Source organism: Scyliorhinus torazame, chromosome 10, assembly GCF_047496885.1.
Source record: "Scyliorhinus torazame isolate Kashiwa2021f chromosome 10, sScyTor2.1, whole genome shotgun sequence".
In the NCBI taxonomy this organism is placed as follows: Eukaryota; Metazoa; Chordata; class Chondrichthyes; order Carcharhiniformes; family Scyliorhinidae; genus Scyliorhinus; species Scyliorhinus torazame.
Window position 1 is genome coordinate 199823624 of NC_092716.1, and position 23331 is coordinate 199846954.

The 23331-nt window shown below is 48.6% G+C and overlaps 1 protein-coding gene across 2 annotated transcripts in view; it reads left to right on the forward strand.

The window, feature by feature from the left end:
• The window catches only part of dnajc24 (DnaJ (Hsp40) homolog, subfamily C, member 24), a 159095-nt gene that overhangs the window by 16122 nt on the left and 119642 nt on the right, over window positions 1-23331 (forward strand). The window contains exons 1-3 of one of the 2 annotated variants that reach the window (XM_072466244.1): window positions 5590-5800; window positions 14744-14821; window positions 17399-17541. In XM_072466244.1, coding sequence (XP_072322345.1) covers window positions 17416-17541 — 126 coding nt within the window. In that variant the 5' untranslated portion in view covers window positions 5590-5800; window positions 14744-14821; window positions 17399-17415. Of the gene's footprint in view, window positions 1-5589; window positions 5801-14743; window positions 14822-17398; window positions 17542-23331 lie in introns of those variants that run through there. The other variant, XM_072466245.1, reaches the window with a different exon arrangement.

Here is a 23331-nt window from a genome sequence, read left to right on the forward strand (position 1 = left end):
GTTCCGATGATTCAGCCCCTGCTGGCATCGGGATCGAATTTCGTGCCCTGCACCAGCAGTCATTAAGACCCACTTGCATGCTATTAACAGGTCAGCCACCATATTCTCCAGGCCCTCGTGATTCTCCGGTCCTTTGGGCAATCACATAAGTGAGATTTGGTGCAGGTCTTGACAAGTGTGGCCCTGACGCGGTGGATCTCACGGTGGGCCAAAGGGGTAGCTCTTTAAGGAAGCCCTAGGAATTACTCGCAATCCTCTCCATGCATAAATGTGCATGGCTAAGGATTGGTAATTGCTTACTGATTTGTGCTTCCAGTTTGAACGCCAATCAGGTGCAATTCTGCTCCGGCAGGACAACATAGTCTCCCAAACGGAGAATCCTGGCCATTATTATTGAAGACTAGAGCAAAATCCAGGGCAAGTTCTGCACGACGACTTCTGCCAACTTGGAACTGGACTCTTCCATACTCCCAGAGTAATCAGAGGTTGTCTGGCAGGTCTGCAATACACCCAGCATCTCAGTGTACATGCCCAACAACATTCAACATTCTCTTGTTTTATCACCCTATTGTGGGCCTCATCTGAGTCCTCCTCCCCATAGCAAACATTGCCTGCGACCTTGCTCTCTAGTGAGTTGGCACACAGACCATCCTTTATACTTGGCATGTCTACAGCCCACTCATGCCCTGTTACCACATGCTGATGCTTACTCTATATTAGCCTCTAAGGTATGTATAGTGCCAGAATCGGAGCTGGTGACCATGAGTAGTCACATCAAGTGAAGGGGCTTCTTCATCAGTGCTGTTACTCTTCCTCTTTTTCCTGGACTGCAGTGATTGGACAGGCTACAATTCTTTGGTGTCTGGCATCAGGAAATTGGAAGGAGAAGGTTGTGGCGAGAAAAAGGAGAGGGCTGTGGGATGAAAGTCAAGTGGTACAAGGTAGCATCATCTGCAGCTTGCTCATCATGCTGACAGCAAGATGAGAGTGAGCTGGGAGTGGAAAGTGGCACAAAGCAGCAACATACCATCATCCTCAATGTTCCCCAATGGCAGATACCAGGAGCTCTGGTGCAAGTAGACCCATAATGCAGAGAGCCATCTCCTCCGAAGGACTCTAGAGATACAGACCTCCTTGTTCCCCTCTAGTTCTGCTCTTTTCTATCATGTGCCACATTGTCTTGCTAGAGAGAGGAAGAAATATCAGTGATTGTGCTGAACAGTGTTTGGTTGATGTGTCAGCTGTAGCAGGATATATGTGGAAACAGTGAAGAGTTTGAGACTGGCATCATTGGTTGCTATGTGAGGTGGCATATTTGTTAAGCCTGATTGCTGGCCATTCTAGTGCCCAACATCAGGCACCGCGTAGGTCGCACTACCTCCAACAGCATCATGGAACTGAATTTTGAAGTTGATAACTCTATTACCTCTACTTCTCTCTTCACAGTAACTTCATTTGAAGCCTACTTGTGACAATAAGCGATTTTCATTTCATTTCATTCACAGATACTGCTGGACCAGTTTGTTTTTTCCAGAATTTTCTCTTTTTATTTTGGATACATTACACTAGGTCCCTTCGTTTAGGTCATTTGTTTGTAAATAGCTGAGGTCCCAGCATTGATTTGTGTAGCAATTCACTGGTGACTATCTGCCAACCAGAAAATAATCCATTTAGTCCGACTCTCTGTCTTTTAACCAATCATATGAACATAGGAACAAGAGTACATGGCTTAACACTTCAAGCCTGTTCCACCACCAATCATGATCTCACGGCTGCCCTGACCAATGATCTGCACACTCAGTCTGCCACTTTAAAAATGATGATGGAAAGCCTCTATGAAAGCAAAATTCTGCAGATGTAGAAAATGCTTGAAATACTCAGCAGGTCAGGCAGAGAAGCAGAGTTAACATTTCAGGTTGATCACCTTTAGGTGATGGGCTGCCACCCTCCTCCTGTAGCTCCATTCCTCTTTCCAGCACAAAATTGTGCAAGGCACAGCAGAGACCACAATTATTCTTGAGTCTCTTGTTGATGCATATTGAAGGGCACCCCAGATCTGTCCAAGGACATGAGTCGCATCTTCAGCAATCCAATAGCGTACTCAATATCAACTCTTGTTCTCGTGTGGCTCTGGTTGTAATTTTCTTCTGCAGCTGTGGTAGGGGTCCTCACAGCTTTCATCAGCCAGACTTTCAGACATCTCCAAAGAGCCATTCTGTTTGGAAGTGAGAAGACTTGAGTAATGTGACTGTTTCAGAATGAAGGAATCATGGTAGCCTCCAGGATATCTTCCACAGAAAAGCATGGAAACTTTCCATTGGTCACGTACCAACTGATGGTGTGGAATCCCTTTTGCTTGAAAAATGCTCCTGGATGAATCGAGGGCATCTTGATTACCACGTATGCAGTCTATGACTCCCTGTAAGTGTGGGAAACCAGTCACTGTGGCAAATGCTGGCGTTTTCTGTGTCTGACTGGCCTCAACAGTTGCAAAGTGGACATAAGTGGCAAACATGGCATTTGTTACCTGGGAGTTACACTTAAAATTTCTACAAGCAGAAGGACGCCATTTAGCCCATCGTGTCTGCACTGACCCTCTGAAAGAGCACTCTACCTAGGCTCACTCCCCTGTCCTATCCTCATACCTCACCAAACCTACACATCTCTGGACACTAAGGGGCAATCTAGCATGGCCAACCCATAGCATGGCAACTTCTTCCATCGGGCAGGAGATACAGAAGTCTGAGAACACGCAGGAACAGACTCAAAAACAGCTTCTTCCCCACAGTCACCAGACTCCTAAATGACCCTCTTATGGACTGACCTCATTAACACTACACCCTGTATGCTTCATCCGATGCCAGTGCTTATGTAGCTACATTGTATATGTTGTGTGCCCTATTATATATTTTCTTTTCTTCCCATGTATTTAATGATCTGTTGAGCTGCTCGCAGAAAAATACTTTTCACTGTACCTCGGTACACGTGACAATAAACAAATCCAATCCAATCATATCCCGCACACCTTTGGACTGTGGGAGGAAACCGGAGCATCCGGAGGAAATCCACGCAGACACGGGGAGAAAGTGCAAACTCCACAAAAACAGTCACCCAAGGCTGGAATTGAACCCGGGTCCCTGGCTCTGTGAGGCAGCAGTCCTAACTTCTGTGCCACCGTGTTGGCAGCTGATTGGGAAATGCTGCAGTTTCACTGTTTAAAGGCTTTCTAGCCTGTTAGTTTCATTGATCAATGCCTCCCTGTTGCACATTCACCCTTTGACCGTGGCGAGTTCTACAGCTTGGGAAACTCATGCACTGGCTATTAAAAGTCAGAATTCGGGGTTAAATGCATGATTAATTAACTAACATCTCTGATGAAAGGTCATTAACCTGAAACAGGTGCTACGAGACCATCTGGGTATTTACAGCATTTTCGGCTTTTATTTCAGATTGACAGTTTCTGCAGTATTTTATTGCAAGTTAAAAGTGCCGACTTAGCATCCACCACACAGTAACTACTAGCCCTACCTCAGAGTCATATACAGCTAATTTACAGTTAATTGCCACTGACAGGCAGGCTGTTAAGTATTGATTCACCTGCTATTTCTTTTACAGTTTTTAACATCCTAAATTAAATTTAAAAAGTCATTTTCAGTTTGACACTACTCACCCACTATTACTAATGAGAGTGCCACTTGAAACAAGATCTTAATTTTACTCTCAGTTTGCAATTCATTTTGTTTATGATCACTATGTGCCCCCAAAATCGCCACTTCTTTCTCCAATCCCTAAATTTTACTGTATACTCCTACGTTCTTTCTCATGTCCATTATACTGTTCTCTTTCCATATCCCTGTTGTGTACCCCCATCTCCTCCTCCTGCCAAACCCTCTCTCCTATCCCACTGCATAGTCATAAATCAGAGCAGGCCACCCCGCCCATATTGGCTATGTCAGTTCTTTGAAAAAGCAATCCAATTATTCCCACTGCCCTACTCTTCCCCATAGTCCTGTGCCATGCCTTCTGTTGCCTATCCAAAGCTGCCTTTTCCCCATCCCATCCTCCATTTCCCACAATCTGTTCCCTCCTCTATTGCTATCCTGGTGCCAGGGGAGCACAGTTAGTACTGTTGCTTCACAGCGCCAGGGTCCCAGGTTTGATTTCCGCTTGGGTCACTGTATGTGAAGTTTGCATGTTGTCCCCATGTCTGCGTGGGTATCCTCTCACAAGTCTCGAAAGATGTGCTTGTTAGGTGAATTGGACATTCTGAATTCTCCCTCTATGTACCCGAATAGGCGCCGTAGTGTGGCGACTAGGGCCTTTTCAGAGTAACTTAATTGCGGTGTTTAATGTAAGCCTACTTGTGACAATAATAAAGATTATTATGGACCCAATCCCCCCTCAACCTAATCATACATTTTCACAGTTCAAGAAGCCATCAGACCTATTGTGTCTATACCAGCTCTGTGAAAGAAATACCCAATTATTCCGACTTCCCTGCTTTATTTTCCTCCATAGATCTGTTCCCAAACCACTACCCCTTTTCCAATGCCCCAATACAATCTGACACAATCCCATACTCCACCATCCAGCCAATTCCCAGCTTGGGTCACTGTCTGTGCGGAGTCTGCATGTTCTCCCCATGTCTGCGTGGGTTTCCTCCGGGTGCTCCAGTTTCCTCCCACAGTCCAAAGATGTTTGTGTTAGGTGGATTGGCCATGCTAAATTGCCCTTAGTGTCCAAAAAAGGTTAAGTGGGGTTTACTGGGTTACAGGGATAGAGTAGACGTGGGCTTGAGGAGGGTGCTCTTTGTAAGCGCCGGTGCAGACCCGATGGGCCGAATGGCCTCCTTCTGCACTGTAAATTCTATGATCCACAAAGCCAACTCATTCAACAGGTCCAATCCCATATTGGACAGCACAGTGGTTAGCACAGTTGTTTCACAGCTGCAGGGTCCCAGGTTTGATTCCCGGCTTGAGTCACTGTCTGTGTGGAGCCTGCACGTCCTCCCCGTGTGTGCGTGGGTTTCCTTCGGGTACTCCTGTTTCTTCCCACAGTCCAAAGATGTGCAGGTTAGGTGGATTGGCCATGATAAATTTCCCTTTGTGTCCAAAAATGTGGGGTGAGGTTACTGGGATAGGGTGGACGCGTGGGGCTTAAGTAGGGTGCTTTTTCCAAGGGCCGGTGCTGACTAGAGGGGGCGAATGACCTCCTTCTGCACTGTAAATTCTATGATTCTATATCCCCAATCTCAAAATCTCCGATCCAATGCTCCTTAATTTCTTACCACAATCACATTTCCCTTGTGCCATGCCCCTAATCTCCTACCCGTTGTATCCCAGCACCCACTATTCACCCCTTTTCTGCTCTCCCTTTACAAACATGGCGCTTGAGGACCTGATTCAACTCTCCAGCGAACTGCCCAATCCCAAAATCCCATCCACCCAATGTTAACCGTCCAATTCCAGTTTCTAAATCTAACCGTCCCCATCCCAGTTTCTAAATCTAATCCCACCCAGAGCGTGCGGCGCCTTCAACGATATTTTCCGTTTTAAAATAAAGGGTCCGTCGCTCGGAAGTTTCCCTTCCAGGGGCAGCCTCGTGCTTGGTTCCGGGGAGCGTCTGAAGCCCCTGCCTTTGGTTCCGATCACACAGCGGCGTTGGGTTTTAAACGGCCGCTTGCTGTGGCCCGGAGGCCGTTAGCCGAGCCCGAGGCCGGACACCGAAGGCAGAGAGAAGCCTCAGAAAGGGCAGGGCCGAGCCGCTCGCTACAAGATGTTGGCCGAGTACCGGCATCGCTGTGAGTAGCGGGGCGATTAGAGTGTATACAGGCGGAGAATGAGCACATGTCCAAGCGAGAGAACAACCCCGAAAGGTGGCTCCACGGCCCTTTTTGTGTTTTCCTCGAACGCCCCAGGTGGAAATCCTGCCGCGCTGCTCTCAAACACCAACTGTAAAGAATCATAGATTTAAAAATCAAGCCCAAAGACGATGCAAGGAGCTACCCGGGGGGGGGGGGGGGGGGGGCGCTCTCTCTCTCTCTCTCTCTCTCTCGGTCGTGTGAATGGCACCACTGGGTTTTGCACATTCACCTGAGAGTTGGCAAGCAAGATGTTGACTGAACGTCTCACCCGAGGATGGCCGGATTGGATCAGATTCCGTCTGGGGTGGTTTCGGGATCTCCTTCCTTGCTCTACCCCTGGTGGAAGTCATGGCACTGTGGGTCAGACCTGCCTTCGGGTAGAGAAAATAAGGGGTGGGGGGTGTTATAATAAGGACAGGAAATCTGCATTAAAGTAGCCTGATGGACGTGGTGTTTAAACAGAAGCATCACTCCATCGTGTTGCTAACAAACTGACATATTTTCCTGAGGTTTTTTTGAAAAAAAGTAACCGGATGGACCAGCCTGCGTATTTTGATTCCACAACATAGCTAACTTAATGAAATGACTTTGATAAGTCAAAGGTGTTTTATTTGGCTGACTCCTAGGCCTAACTACAGGGGATTTGAAAAACAATGCAGAGTAACACTAAATTTCAAATGACTTCCAAAACTGCTGATGCTCGATCAATAACTCCAGAAGTGAGATTGGAGACAATTGAAGGCTTTATCACACGAGATGTTTCCCCCAGCAACACGGGTACAGAAGGCAGCAGCTGGGGAGACACGGGCTCTTATACTCCGCCTTACTGGGCAGAACCAGCAGGCAGCCTTAACCAATGAAAACAGTACCTCCTACACCAATGGTCTTACAGCATTACAGGGGACCGTAATACCTCTAATACCGACTACCACATTCACCCCCTGTTTAAAAAAAGAGTCCGGCGGGGGTGGTGGCCTCGCATTACACAGTGGTAGAGGTTAAGGTTATGGAGGTACCCGGTATACATCAGCGCAGTGGTTTTGCCTCGTTACATCACAACTATTTACAAAATGTATTTACAGTTCAGAATGAAGCAATTAGTCGATCGGGGGTCCTCTGCGATCGTCGTAGCTTTGGTGGTGATGCAAGTGCCGGCTCGGGCATCTGTGGCTCCGGGAGCGTGGCTTCGGCAGCTTCATCGCCCCTAGACGGGACCGGTGGGAGGACTGATCCACCTGGGAAGGGGGTGGCTGTGGGGTGCGCCGGTGGGAGGGAGGGTGGGATTGGTGGTGGGGGTGTGCGTGGGGATCCAGCGGGTGCCAGGTCCCGTAGGGAGACCGTATCCTGTCGGCCGTCGGGGTACGCCACGCAGGCGTACTGAGGGTTAGCGTGGAGGAGATGGACCCTCTTGACCAATGGGTCCGACTTGTGCGCCCGCACGTGTTTGCAGAGCAGGATGTGTCCAGGAGCTGCCAGCCAGGTTGGGAGCGAGGTCCCGGAAGAGGACTTCCTAGGGAAGACAAGGAGACGTTCGTGAGGTGTTTGGTTGGTCGTGCTACACAGCAGTGACCGGATGGAGTGGAGGGCATCCGGGAGGACCTCCTGCCAGCGGGAGACTGGGAGATTCCTGGACTGTAGGGCCAGTAGGACGGTTTTCCAGACCGTTCCGTTCTCCCTCCCTACCTGCCCGTTTCCCCGGGGGTTGTAACTGGTCGTCCTGCTCGAGGCGATGCCCTTGCTGAGCAGGAATTGATGCAGTTCGTCGCTCAAAAAGGAGGACCCCCCTATCGCTGTGTTTGTAGGTGGGGAAACCGAACAGCGTAAAGATACTGTGGAAGGCTTTTATGACGGTGGCTGCGGTCATGTCAGGGTAGGGAATGGCAAATGGGAACTGGGAGTACTCATCAATCACGTTCAGGAAGTATGTGTTGCGGTCGGTGGAGGGGAGGGACCCTTTGAACTCCATACTGAGGCGTTCAAAGGGACGGGAAGCCTTTATCTGGTGCGCTTTCTCTGGCCTGTAGAAGTGCGGCTTGCACTCCGCGCAGATTTGGCAGTTCCTGGTGGCTGTCCTGACCTCCTCGATGGAGTAGGGCAGGTTGCATGTTTTAATGAAATGGAAGAATCGAGTGACCCCCGGGTGGCAGAGGTCCTCGTGGAGGGCTCGGAGGCGGTCCACTTGTGCGTTGGCACATGTGCCGCGGGATAGGGCATTAGGATGCTCATTTAGCTTCCCTGGATGATATAAGATCTCATAGTTGTAGGTGGAGAGTTTGATCCTCCACCGTAAGATCTTGTCGTTCTTTATCTTGCCCCGCTGTGCATTATCGAACATGAAGGCCACCGACCGTTGGTCAGTAAGGAGAGTGAATCTCCTGCCGGCCAGGTAATGCCTCCAATGCCGCACAGCTTCTACTATGGCCTGGGCCTCCTTTTCAACTGAGGAATGGCGGATTTCTGAAGCGTGGAGGGTGCGTGAGAAGAAGGCCACGGGTCTGCCCGCTTGGTTGAGGGTGGCCGCCAGAGCTATGTCAGACGCATCGCTCTCGACTTGGAAGGGGAGGGACTCGTCGATGGCGTGCATCGTGGCCTTTGCGATGTCCACTTTGATGTGGCTGAAGACCTGGCGGGCCTCGGTTGACAGGGAAAAAAACATGGATTGGATTAGCGGGCGGGCCTTGTCCGCATAGTTGGGGACCCACTAGGCATAATAAGAGAAAAATCCCAGGCAGCGTTTCAGGGCCTTGGAGCAGTGAGGGAGAGGGAACTCCATGAGGGGGCGCATGTGTTCAGGGTCTGGGCCTATAACTCCATCATGCACTACGTAGCCGAGGATGGCTAGACGGTCGGTGCTGAACACTCATTTATCCTTGTTGTACGTGAGATTAAGGATTTTTGCGATATGGAGGAATTTTCGGAGGTTGGTGTCGTGGTCCTGCTGGTCGTGGCCGCAGATGGTGACATTATCGAGGTACGGAAATGTGGCCCACAAACTGTACCGGTCAACCATTCGGTCCATCTTGCGCTGGAAGACCGAGACTCCATTAGTGACACCAAAGGGAACCCTTAGGAAGTGGTAGAGCTGCCCATCTGCTTCGAAAGCAGTGTATTTGCGGTCGCTAGGGCGGATGGAGAGCTGGTGGTAGGCGGACTTTAGATCCACCGTGGAAAAAACCTTGTATTGTGCGATCCTGTTGACCGGATCGGATATGCAGGGGAGAGGGTACGTGTCAAGCTGCGTATACCTGTTGCTAATCTGGCTATAATCGATGACCATCCTATGCTTCTCCCCAGTCTTTACAACCACTACTTGAGCTCTCCAGGGACTGTTGCTAGCCTCAATGACACCTTCCCTCAGTAATCGCTGGGCCTCCGACCTAATAAAGGTCCGGTCCTGGGCACTGTACTGGTGGCGACGGGTTTGCAATCCGGGGTGAGGTTCGCAAACAAAGAAGGCGGATCGACCTTGAGCGTCGTGAGGCTGCAGACAGTGAGGGAGGGTATAAGGCCGCCGAATTTAAAGGTTAAACTTTGGAGGTTGCGTTGAAAATCTAACCCTAGGAGTGTGGCAGCGCAGACGTGGGGAAGGACGTAGAGCCGGTAATTTTTAAACTCCCTTTCCTGGACCGTGAGGTTCGCTATGCAGAACCCCTTGATCTCCACTGAATGAGACCCGTAGGCCAGGGAGATTGTTTGGTTAACTGGGTGAACGGGGAGAGAACAGCGCCTTACCGTGTTGGGTGTATGAAGCTCTCCGTGCTCCCAGAGTCGATCAGACAGGATGTTTCATGCCCATTGATGAGCACGGTCGTCGTTGCAGTCGAGAGTGTTCGGGGCCGAGACTGGTCCAGGGTCACCGAGGCTAGTCGTGGCAGAAGTTGGATGTTCTCCTCGGGCGGTGTGTGGTCATCCGAGTCGGGGTCCTGAGAGTCCAGCCAAGATGGCGGCTCCCACTGGTCGCACATGGCTGGGGGTGCACAAGATGGCGGCGCCCATCCATCACACGTGGTCTCCGAGAGACAAAATGGCGGCGCCCGGAGGCCACACGTGGCCCTGAAGGAGGACGATGGCGGCGCCCGCTGGCCACAAGTGGCCCGTGGAGAGGGTTGTGGTGGCGGTCCCGATTCGCCTCTGGAGACCGCTGCGACCGCCGGGCCTGGCATACCGCCACAAAATGGACCTTTTTGCCGCATCCTTTGCAGAGGGATGAGCGAGCCGGACAGCGCTGTCGGGGGTGCTTGGCGTGCCCGCAAAAATAGCAGCGGGACCCCCCCCCCGGGGTTGCCTGGCAGTCTCGCAGCACAAGCTTATGGCGGGTGCATCAGAGTCGGTCGCGGGGGTGGTTCCACGTTGCCCAAGGGGCTGCCGCGCAGTCGGGGACGTAAGCGCGGGCGTTTCGGGAGGCCACATCCAGGGAGCTAGCAAGGGCCCGTGCCTCCTTGAAGCCTAGTGTCTATTTCTCCAGCAATCGCTGGCGGATTTGGGAGGACAGCACACCTGCAAGAAATGCGTCCCGGATCAAAAGTTCTGTGTGGTCGCTGGCCGAAATCTGCGGACAGTTACAGTTCCTCCCCAACACCAGGAGCGCACGGTAGAACTCCTCCAGCGATTTTCCCCAGGGATTTGTCACCTCGTCGCTAGTAAATGTCGGGCGTAGACCTGGTTTACAGGGCGAATATCCTGTCATTTCAGCAGATTCATTGCGGCCTCGAAATCGTCCACGACTTGATGAGAGTGTAGATCTCTGGGCTCACCCTCGAGTGCAGAACTTGCATTTTCTGGTCCTCCGTGGGTGTAATTGGGGCCGTCCTGAGATATCCATTGAAACACGCCAGCCAGTGTTTGAAGGTTGCCGCTGAGTTTGCCGCATGGGGGCTGAGTTGCAGACTCTGGCTTGATTCGGAGCTCCATTCTTTAAAATCTAGTGTAATAAATTGATGCTCGATCAATAACTCCAGAAGCGAGATTGGAGACAATTGAAGGCTTTATTGCACTAGATGTTTCCCCCAGCAGCGCGGGTACAGAAGGCAGCTGCTGGGGAGCCACGGGCTCTTATACTCCGCCTTACTGGGTGGAACCAGTAGGCAGGCTTAACCAATGAAAACATTACCTCCTACACCAATGGTCTTACAGCATTACAGGGTACCGTAATACCTCTAATACCGACTACCACAACTGCCAATGGTGCTATCACATAATAATGTGGAAATAGAGGCACTGATTGAGTTGGTTAGCTCGTTTGGTTAGATGACTGGAGTGTGATGCAGAATACTGTCAACAGTGTGGGTCACCAGACCATACTGGCTGAGATTGTTCTTGAAGCCTGTGTTTCCTTGTCTTGTCACATGGTGATATCCAGATGAACTTTCGATCAGTGACCCTACATAACAATGATGTGGAGATGCCAGCGTTGGACTGGGGTGGACACAGTAAGAAGTCTTACAACACCAGTTTAAAGTCATAGAATCATAGAACTTACAGTGCAGAAGGAGGCCACTCTGCTCATCGAGTCTGCACCGGCCCTTGGAAAGAGCACCCTACTTAAGTCCTCACCTCCACCCTATCCCCGTAACTCAGTAACCCCACCTAACCTTTTTGGACACTAAGGACAATTTATCATGGCCAATCCACCTAATCTGCACATTTTTGGACTGTGGGAGGAAACCAGAGCACCCGGAGGAAACCCACGCACACATGGGGAGAACGTGCAGACTCCACACAGTCAGTGACCCAAGCGGGAATAAAACCTGGGACCCTGGAGCTGTGAAGCTAACCACTATGCTACCGTGCTGCACCTGATAAAGGATCTGTGCTCCAAAAGCTAGTGATTCGAAACAAACCTGTTGGACTTTAACCTGGTGCTGTAAGACTTCTTACTACGCCTACATAACAAGAGAGAGATTCTGATTGAAGCTAACCCTCAAATGACTCAAGTGTGAGTGGAGCAACAAGCTTAAAAGTCACAATATGAAGGGAGAATGGATGACTGGTTCAGTTTCCATTGGGACACGTAGAAATGGCTAATTCTTTGGTTCAGGTAAACATTACCAGCCCTGTAACACACAGTGTTAATACGGAGTAAGTGGGCAAGTTCTTTTCTTGAAGTATGTACTAGATTTTATGTTGCTCTGGCTGCAAATGTATAAAACTCATAGAATTTTAGAAAAATGTGCATATTTATCTTGCAAGCTAGATGAAGGAAAAAGGTCTGTGAAATTGAACTAATTTAAAAAGTATATTTTTATTCACAAATTTTTCAATATACCATCTTTACATCCATATAAATACAAAAGTAAACAGTATTTAAGCCCTTGCACGCTGCCCCTAAATCCAAAAGAAGCAACAACCAATCCCCTATACCTCTTTCCTGCATCCCCCCCCCTCCCCAGCATCTGACAGTGACGACTCCCTGAAATGGAGGTAGACTATATATAGAGTCTTGCTCCAGACCCCTCCCTCAAACTCCTGGACAAATCCTCCTCTCACTTCCTTTTAATCTTGTCCAACAGGACCTGCTCCGTTGACACCAGCCGACCATAGATCTCCAGCATCCTTCCTCCCCTACATCAACCACCGAGAGAACTCTACATCAACAAAGGAGGTGGTACCAAAGGGAATGAACCAACCTCTTAGTTTTGCACCTGGTAGTACTGAAAATGATTAACTTTAGGAAGCTTATACTTCTCCAGCCATTCCTCAAAACTAGAGAACCTACCACTTAAAAACAAGTCACCAAACTGCTCTAACCCCTCCTCCCTCCAAGCCCTAAAGGGCGAATCTAAAATTGCGGCACAAAACAGTGGTTTCCACAAATCGGGTCCAGCACCGACATAGCACCCAGTTTAAACCGTCCCCATATTTTCAAGGTCGCCACCACCACCGGATTGGCAGTCCATTTCATCAGACAAAACAGAAGGGGAGCCGTGCCGAATGCTCTCACACTGGTGCCTTTACAGTCATTCCTCTCCATCCACCCCCACATGGACTCAGTCCCTCTATACCACCCTGCACAGTTACAATGTTCGCTGCTGGATAGCAGTATAACAGGTTGGGCAACACTAGGCTCCCTGACTGCCTATCCCTTTGTAAAAACCTGTGGTGTCCTGCCACCCAAACAAAAAATGAGATCATCTTATTGACTCCCACAATGAAAGACTTTGAAAGACAAATTGGAAGGCACTGAAAGAAAAATAGAAATCTTGGGAGGATATTCATTCTTACCGACCTGAACCCTCCCCGCCAAAGTCAGCGGGAGGTTATCCCAACTCTTTAGGTCATCCTTCACCATTTTAACCAAGTCCCCAAAATCTAACTTCCGTAGCGAGGCTCACTCATGCGCCAGCCGGACTCCCAGACAACGGGACCCACTCATGAGCCAGCCGGACTCCCAGACAACAAGGCCCACTCACGCGCCAGCCGGACTCCCAGACCACGAGACCCACTCATGAGCCAGCCGGACTCCCAGACAACAAGGCCCACTCATGAGCCAGCCTGACTCCCAGACAATGAGACCCACTCATGAGCCAGCCGGACTCCCAGATAACGAGACCCACTCATGAGCCAGCCGGACTCCCAGATAACGAGACCCACTCATGAGCCAGCCGGACTCCCAGATAACGAGGCCCACTCATGAGCCAGCCGGACTCCCAGACAACAAGGCCCACTCATGAGCCAGCCGGACTCCCAGACAACAAGGCCCACTCATGGACCAGCCATACTCCCAGACAACGAAAACTGGACCTAGCCATGTGAAAAGATAACTTCCCCAGGTCGGCTCTCCTCCTTGGGAGAGTCACCGGAAAGCATTCGCTTTTACCTGAGAAGGAACGAAACATTTCAAGCAGCTTCATTATCTCTGCAATGGAGAGAGGGTCCATCACATACAGCAACAGATTGTCTGCATGCAATGACACCCTATGTTCTTATTGTCGGCCACCATCTTTTCCATTTCCACCTCCAGAGAAGTGATCTGGTCGTTCTGCCTGAACAGTGCAACCCCTACTTCCTACACTCCGCACCCTACTGCTTCCCTACCTTGTCCACCTTAGCCAGGGCTCCTCGAATCGCAGAAATCGCCGCCTCAATTGCCTTCTCATGGTCTCCTGAGAGCTCTCCATACAGTGTCTGCAGTTCCACAGCTACGGTTTCAACGGTTAGTGGGGTGGCCCCTAGCGCTGTTATCACCTCTGCCACGCAAAGCCTCCACTTTTGAAGCTGTTTTCTTCTTGTTGCCTAGTTCGGTACTGATTGCACATCCCCTTACTGTGGGACACTTAAACCGTCGAGTTAAAAAAACTTTGGGTGTGAATTCCATTGCATTCCAAAAGGCCTTATACAGCGATCTCCGGTGGGAGCTCCCACACGTGCAACTACTCCGTTACAGGCCACACCGGAAGTCCCAAAATTGAACTAATTTAACAGCCTTTTATTTTCCAAAATAGGTGGCAGTGATTTTTGCTTCATATTAATAGCCTGGTTATCAACTCAAATGCTGAACAGAGCCTCCAAAAGTGAATGAATGATTGAATTACAGCGTGCTTGTGTCTACCCATCCTTTTTAGGGTAGATTAAGGTGCTTAATGATGGTATAGGAGTATCACAACAGTGACTATACTTCAAAAGTACTTTATTAATTGCATCATGCTTAGGGACGTCCTGACACCATGCAAATCTTTGTTATCGTCATTTTGGTCAGTTCTCAGGGAAGTTAAATTCCTGAAATATTCATGAATAAGCCACTTGGAGAATTCAACTGAAATTTATTCACATTGGCCATTGAGGTAAATTTGTGCTACATCAGTTGCTTTATCTGCTGCTGTGTAAACTTTAAAAAAAAGTTATTTCTGTTCTCGATCTTTGCTGACTATCTTCTCTTTGTAGCGCCACTGAAGACTGCAACTCTCCTGAATGCAAGTGGATCAGTAGGACAATGCTATAATTCTCGAGCAACAAAGTGAGGTATGGTATCATCTTTGGATGTACGATTAAAGCCCATGGGTGGCACAGTTAGCGCTGCTGATTCACAGCGTCAGGGACCCGGCTTCAATTCTGACCGTGGGTGACGATGTGGAGTTTGCACGTTCTCCCCGTGTCTGCATGGGTTTCACCCGGCTGCTCTGATTTCCTCCTACACACCAAAGATGTGCAGAAAAGCTGTATTGGCCATGCTAAATTGACCCTTAGTGTCAGAAAGATGTGCAGGTTAGGTGATGTTATGGGGGCAGGGCGGGGGCGTGGGCCTAGGTAGGGTGCACTTTTGGAGGGTCAGTGCAGATTTAAAGGGCCAAATGACCTCCTGCTCTGGGGATTCTATGGGTGTGTAGTGTTCAGAATACAACTGTTAACTTAGTGTTGCAATTAAAAAGCTTGCAGAACCTTTAATATGTTACACCCTGGTATCAAAATATACTATGTCCTAAAACTACAATTCTCCACAGATGCTGCCTGGCCGATTGAGTATTTCCAGTATTTTTTTAATTGATTTTTTTTCCAATTAAAAGGCAATTTAGCATGGCCAATCCACCTACAATGCAGGTCTTTGGGTTGTGGGATGAGACCCACACAGACATGAGGAGAATGTGCAAACACCACACAGACAGTGACCCACGCCGGGATTGATCCCGGGTCTTCGGTGCTGTGAGACAGCAGTGCTAACCACAGCCACCATGCTGCCCTTTCCAGCATTTTATAACAATTTTTATATTCTCTTTTTGGTGGCAATCCATTCATAAAACATATCTTCATGTCCGGGTTGTTTGAGCAATTTTAAATTACACTTGCAAAATATCATTTCAGTTAGAGTTTCCTTCAATAGCTTTTTTAAAATCTGAAGTTAATAATGTGATTTAGAGCAGCATGATGGCGCAGTGGTTAGCATTGCTGCCTACATGGTTGAGGACCTGGGTTCAAATCCAGGCTCTGGGCCACTGTCAGTGTTGAGTTTGCACATTCTCCCCGTGTCTGCGTGGGTATCACTCCCACAACCCAAAGATGTGCAGGTTAGGTTAGGTGGATTGGCCACATTGAATTGTCCCTTAATTGGAAAAAATAATTGGGTACTCTAAATTTAAAAAGAAAACGTGATTTGTATTTTGCTATGGTGTAGTGAGATTTGAATTTCCAATTGCAATTAAATAGTAATGATAATAATTGCTTATTGTCACAAGTAGGCTTCAATGAAGTTACTGTGAAAAGTCCTCAGTCGCCACATCTCCGGCACCTGTTCGGGGAGGCTGGTATGGGAAATGAAGCCACGCTGATGGCCTTGTTCTGAATTATGTGAAGAGAGTCAGTGACTCTAAACCCAATATTTCTGTACACTGAAATTAGTCCTGGCGTATACCTCACATGTTTGTGACGAATGATTAATATGTTACACAACACCAATTGGAGTGAGGAAATAAAAACAGGAACTGTTGGTAAAGCTCAGCAGATCTGGCAGTATCTATGGAGAGAGAAGCAGAGTTAACATTCCGAGTCAGTATGATTCCCCTTCTTCAGAATTCAGACTGGAATGAGGAAACATCAGATGATATTTTTTCTAACCTCTATGTTGCAGCAGTAATTGCCAGAAAAAGTCATAAAATAAAGACTACTCTCTTAACTGTACTGTCTAGATTAGAGAATGATTGTTCTGAGTTTCATGGAAAGATTGGAACAACTACATTTGCTTGTCCACAAAATTGCGAAAATTGACGGTGCAATTTGATGATGTTCAGAACAATAAAATCATTAAACATGTTCATGTAGAAGATTTTTACTGATGGATAAATCAAAGTCCAGATGCTGAATCTTAAGTTAAGTTTTAGATTCATGTTGGGGAGGGGATTTGAAGGAATGTTTTTCCAGCTCAGAATATGGAGTAAATTATCACAAGTGGTGATTGACATTGAATTGATTATGGTGTTCAAAATGTTAACAGGTACAGTGAAGAATAATATAAAAGGACACCGGGCAAAAGCAGGGGAATGGGACTCTATAAAATCAGCCAGCAAGAAGAACTGAATGGATTATATAGCATACGGCATAGAAACAAGCTACATGACCCCACCAGTCCATATTAGTGTTTAAGCTCCAATCAAGCCGCTCCTGTTTTTCCTTGTTTATTTCTTTCACCCTTGTATGCTTTTTAGCTTCCTCTTAAGTGCATCTATACTACTTACTTCAATGGCCTTTATCGTACAAATTTTATTGCTCGAGGCTATTCTATGCACGATTTGGTAATAGAGATAATTTAATGAAAAATTGGAAAAGAATAAGCAAGTGGTGAAACTGATGCCGTTTGTTCGCTGAATCTTGGTACTCATTGGGGATTCCAATTCTGTAGGAAATACACTGTTAGCACCTGAAACTATCTTCCTCCCCTCAACTATTGCAGCATTCTGCAATAAATGGAATCCCTTTATTTTTTCTTTGCTTATCGTAATTCTGCTTTGAATTATTCCTTTATAAGGATGTTTGTTGTCTGTATTGTCAATCTATATAATTACATGCACAAGAACCAAAATCAATTGCTATCACGCTTCTCCTTTAAAGATTCCAATAAGACTCAAATGAAAACCACCTGTCAAATGACATCTGCAAATATTCTTCAAAAGGACTGGTATGAAATTCTGGGTGCAAGTCCATCGGACAGTCTACAGGAGCTCAGACAGAACTATCAGAGACTGGTCCTATTGGTGAGTTTTTTATTTGGTGGAAAGGGAACTGATATTGAAAACCAGGTTATTTTTTAACATATGCAGGTTAACGGCAATAATATGGTAAATGCACAGTAAAGCAGCAAAAGATTGAGAGGAAATTGAAACTTTAAAATTCATTGCAAATAAACAGATCTGGAAAAACATGTATCAAAGGGAAAGAATGATAATCATGTGAGCACAAACTAAGACACTCCAAAGCAGCGCAGCAGATGAAACACCGAAATGACGGCAAGCTAAATAACATCCTGGGAAATGCTGTACAGAAGCAATAATGTCTGATTTTAAACTGGAGGTTGATTTTAAACTGGAGGTTCAAATAAGGTAATATTTACTTGTCGTCATAAGCTTGGGGACTTGGCATTAACATTTTTTTTTTATAAATGTTTTTTATTGGATTTTTGCACAGAGTATATTTTGCCGTTATGTACACAGGATATGATATATCTATAAATATGTAAGTAGGCATCCGTTTGTGCCGGTGAGGCACTTCCGGAGTGCAATCCTCGAGGGTCTGGTGCCGGTGTTGCCCCTCGCTTCTCCCGATCGGATTTCGCCGCCGTTGTCTTCTCGTGCACGCTGACGCTTCAGCCGGCCCTCCCGTCCTCCACCTGTATTCTCCTTTTTCTCTGTTCCTGTGGCTGTCCGGTTGCAGTCCAGTACTCCACAAGTCTGGGGCAGGACCAGAACATGTGGGCGTGGTTGGCCGGGCCCCCTTGGCACTGTTCGCATCTATCCTCCACCTCCGGAAGAACCTACTCATACGGGTTTTTGTTAATTGGGCTCTATGTACCACTTTTAGTTGCGTCAGACTGAGCCTTGCGCAGGTGGAGGTGGAGTTGACCCTATGCCGTGCTTCGCTCCAGAGTCCCCACCCTAGCTTGATCCCCAGGTCCTCCCCCATTTCCTTCTTGTTGCGTCCAGTACGGTGTCGGCCACTTCTACCAGTCGGTCGTACATGTCGCTACAGTTTCCTCTCTAATATGCTTGTGTCCAGTAACTCTTCCAGTAATGTCTGTCGTGGCGGTTGTGGGTAAATCCTTGTCTCCTTTCGTAGGAGGTTTCTGAGCTGCAGGTAACTTAGCTCGTTCCCCCTGGCTAGCTGGAATTTCTCCGTCAGTTCGTCCAGTGTCGCAACCCTGCCGTCGGTGTATAGGTCCCTGACTGTCAGTGTCCCTCCGTCCTGTCTCCACCTTCAAAAGGTGGAGACAGGATCAGGGGACACTGACAGTCAGTGCTGGTGTGAACCTATGGTTGTTACAGATGGGAGCTTTGTCTGACATTTTGGTCAGGCCAAATTGCTGCCATAGCTGGTTCCAGGACTGGAGGGTGGCTATCACCACCGGGCTGCTGGAGTGCTTTGAAAAAGGCCTTGGGGATGTAAATCGGGATGGCTCTGAATAGGAAGCGGTACCTGGGCAAGCACGTCCATTTTGATCGTCTGTACTCTCCCCGCAGTGTGCTCCATCTTTGCAGGTCCTTTTTTACTTCCTCCGTCAGACTGGTGAGGTTCCATTTGTGGATCCCTTTCCAGTCGTGGGCTATTTGGATCCCCAGATAGCGGAATTTGAGTCGGGCTTGTTTAAATGGCAGTCCCGCTATTGCTGCCCCACCTACTTGTGGGTGTACCGGGAAGATCTCACTTTTGCTCATGTTGAGTTTGTAGCCCGAGAAGGTGCCAAACTCTTTCAGGAGCGCGATGATTCCGTCCATGCTGCTTTGTGGGTCCGAGATGTAGCGGAGCAGGTCATCTGCAAAGAGTGAGACTCTGTGCTCTCTGCCACCCCTTCGGATCCCCCTCCAGCTTTTTGCCGCTCTGAGTGCAATTGCTAGTGGCTCGATCGCTAGTGCGAACAGCAGCAGGGACAGTGGGCATCCATGTCTGGTGCCCCTGTGCAGCTGGAAGTATCGGGAGTTGGTGTTGTTTGTCCGTACGCTCACCATGGGAGCGTTGTATAGGAGTTTTACCCAGAAGGTGAATCCTGTTCCAAGCCCGAACCGCTCCAGTACCTCTTATGAGGTATTTCCATTCGACTCTGTCGACGGCCTTTTCTGCATCTAGGGAGACGATCGCCTCTGGTGTTCTCTCCCCGGAGGGGGTCATTATCACGTTCAGCAGGCGCCTGATGTTTGAGGTAAGCTGTCTACCTTTGACAAAGCCTGTCTGGTCTTCTGTGACCACTTCTGGTACGCAGTCTTCTAGTCTTTTGGCTAGAATCTTGGCCTGTATTTTGGCATCTGCGTTCAGCAGTGAGATGGGTATGTATGACCCACATTCCGTTGGGTCTTTATCGTTCTTAGGTATCAGCGAGATTGAGGCCTGTGCTAGCGTGGGTGGCAAAGTGCCCTTGGCCAGCGAGTCTGAACATCTCCCGCAGGTGAGGGGCCAGTGCTGTCGCGGATTTTTTTGTAGAAGTCCGCCGGGAATCCGTCGGGTCCCGGTGCCTTCCCCGCCTGCATGGAGCTTATGCTGTCCATGATGGCATTAACATTCTTGATATAATGTTGCTGATCATTCCTCAAACAGGTTACATTTATGGATGACTATGGCGCCGAGGACCTGGGTTCGATCCCGGCCTCGGGTCACTGTCCATGTGGGGTTTGCACATTCTCCTCGTATCTGTTTGGGTTCACCCCCACAAACCAAAGATATGCAGATACCCCACTGATGTTAAAGGCGAGGAGATCCCAAAACCCAGAGGGGTAATTTGAAACACCGGGTGCATATATTCAATTTGGTATAATGTGAGGAAAGATATGCAAACCAGCGAGGAACAGCCCAGTCTTGCAATCAATTAATGGAGAATATTTATTAACTTAAAAGAAACGCTCAAGAAAGACTACAATTTAAAAAAATATATATTTTTATTAAGGTATTTGAAAGTTTTTATAATAATAACAATGACATAAACATGGTATAATAAACATTTCCACCCCATCCCAATCGTCACACACCACAACCATAAAACACAATCCAGTCCTCTTTCTCCCCCCCCCCCCCACCCCCACCCCCTTGGAATACTGCATCTGCTGACATTTTAATTTTCTCCGAGAAAGTCAACAAACGGTGCCACCTCCGGGTGAACCCAACCATTGACCCTCTTAAGGTGAACTTTATCTTCTCAAGTCTGAGAAACCCAGCCATGTCACTAACCCAGGTCTCTACACTCGGGGGCTTCGAGTCCCTCCACATTAACAAGATCCGTCTCCCGGCTACCAGGGAGGCAAAGGCCAAGACGTCAGCCTCTTTCGCGCCCTGAACTCCCGGCTCTTCCGACACTCCAAAGATCGCTACCTCCGGACTCGGCACCACCCGTGTTTTTAGTACCGTGGACATTGCCTTAGCAAAACCCTCTAAGCTTTGGGCATGCCCAAAACATGTGGACGTGATTTGCTGGGCTTCCCGCACACCTCGCACACCTGTCCTCTACCCCGAAAAACTTGCTCATCCTAGCCACTGTCATGTGTGCCCAGGGTGCATATGACTCGGGTGAGAATGAGTGGGTTCTTTCAGGGGTAGCAGATGAGTGTGAGAGGTGTGGGAGGGGGCCAGCGAACCATGCACACATGTTTTGAGGTTGCAAAAAATTGGGAAGATTCTGGGCAGGAGTGTTCGCAGGCTCAGCCAGGATAGTGGAGGAGGAGGTGGACCCAGACCCTTTGGTGGCGATATTTGGGGTTTCAGAGAAGCCGGAGCTCATGGAGAGGGGGAAGGCCGATGTCGTGGCCTTCGCCTCTCTGATTGCACGACGGTGAATTTTACGGAGTGGGTCGGCATCGCCACCAGGGGTAGCGGCATGGTTGGGTGACCTGTATGATTTCCTGCGGTTGAAGATAAAATTAGAGTTGGACTCTGCAGAGGGGTTTGAGAAAAGGTGGGGGATGTTTGTGACCGTGTTTGAGGAGCCGTTCGTCGCAGAGGTGGGAGCAGGGGGGGGGGGGGGGGGGAGAAAGAGTGTGAATAAGGGAGAAAAATTTGTACAGACTGTATAGTTGATTACTGGGAAGTAGTTTCCTTGGGTGTTTGTGTTGTAATCTGTTTTGATACATATTTGTAATAAAATACATTTTTTCAAAAAAAGACCTGGGTGGGGGTGAGGGATGGGTGGGATGGTCTCCGCCATTGTTATTTTTTATGAAGTCGGTGTCGTCCCAGTTTGGGATGTTTATAGTTACAGGTACCACTGGTGTCCCTTAAAGCTTACCGCTACCATCACCTATCATACCCCTGGGTCCGTCACCGTGTTTGTCGCTATAAAGGCTGTCCTCTTGCTAAACAGTATGGCCACTTTCCTCGTGTCAGACATGCTTATCAGGCGTGTTATCAGCTTTTCCTTATCCTCAGTCAGTCCTTCTCCCTCAGGTGTGTGTCTCTTGAAGGTCGACATAATCTTCCTCCAGGCTTTTTTAGATGGATAAAGACTTCCACCTGTCGATTAAGTCCTCTCACGTTTCAGGTGACTATCCTGATGGGGGGTTTCTGTTTTCTACCCCACCCCCCAAACATGTGTGGTCAGCCATACTTGCCTCGTGGACGTGCCCCTATATGCCGGGGTTTCTCTTTGTTCATGGGCCATCCCAGATGACTGCCATTGTCTTCCTCTTTCCAGCTGTCTCCATGTGCAACCATGTTGAACAGCATTCTGCACCCTTTTTCCAGCCCCCCCGCACCTAATTGACACCCCTTTGTCCCTTTCCGTGTACCCCTATCCTCCACTTCCCCCCCCCCCCCCTTATCTGCTCCCGCCTTGCCCCTCTCCAATTACCCCGTCCCCCGGATTGAAGTTTTGCCCCCCCCCCTGCCAGGCGCTCCCTCCCTTTCGGGAGGTGTGCTGCGGCCCCCACCCCCCTGTTTACTAGCCTGCTGAGCAATGTGGTGACTCCCCCCCCCTGGGAGCAGCTCCTTTTGTACTCTCCCGTTTGGTTTCTACTTGGACCGAGCAGTTGCCATACCAGGCTGTAATGCAGCCGGATAGGATGCTCTCTATCGCACATCTGTAGAAGTTTGTGAGAGTCGATGCAGACATGCTAAATTTCTTTAGCTTCCATAGGAAGTAGAGATGTTGTTGGGCTTTCTTGACTGTTGCATCAACGTGAGTGGACCAGGACAGTCTGTTCGTGATAGTGACCCCCAGGAACTTAAAGCTATCGACCATCTCCACTTCGGAGCCATTGATGCAGACGGGAGTGTGTGTCGTGCTACGCTTCCTGAAGTCGAATATCAGTTCCTTGGTCTTTCCGACATTTAGAGAGAGGCTGTTTTCGGTACACCATGCAACCAAGTGATTTATCTCCCTGTAGTCTGATTCATCGTTGTTTGAGATACGGCCCACCACAGTCGTATCATCCGCAAACTTATAGATTGAGTTGGAGTTAAATTTTGCCACACAGTCATGTGTGTATAGGGAGTACAGTAGAGGACTGAGCACACATCCTTGCGGGGCCCCGGTCTGGAGGACTATTGTGGAGGAAGTGCTGTTACCTATCCTGACAGATTGCGGTTTGTTGGTGAGGCGGTCAAGGATACAGCTGCACAGGGGAGGGGTCAAGTCCAAGATTGCAGAGTTTGATTATTCGTCTTGTTGGGATAATGGTGTAGAAGGTGGAACTGTAGTCGATGAACAGCAGTCTTACATAGGTGTCCTTGCCGAGGTGTTCGAGTGTTGATTGTAGAGCCAGGGAGATAGCATCTGCTGTGGACCGGTTGCAGTGACAGGCAAATTGCAGTGGATCGAGATTGTCTGGGAGGCTGGCAGTGATCCGTCTCAT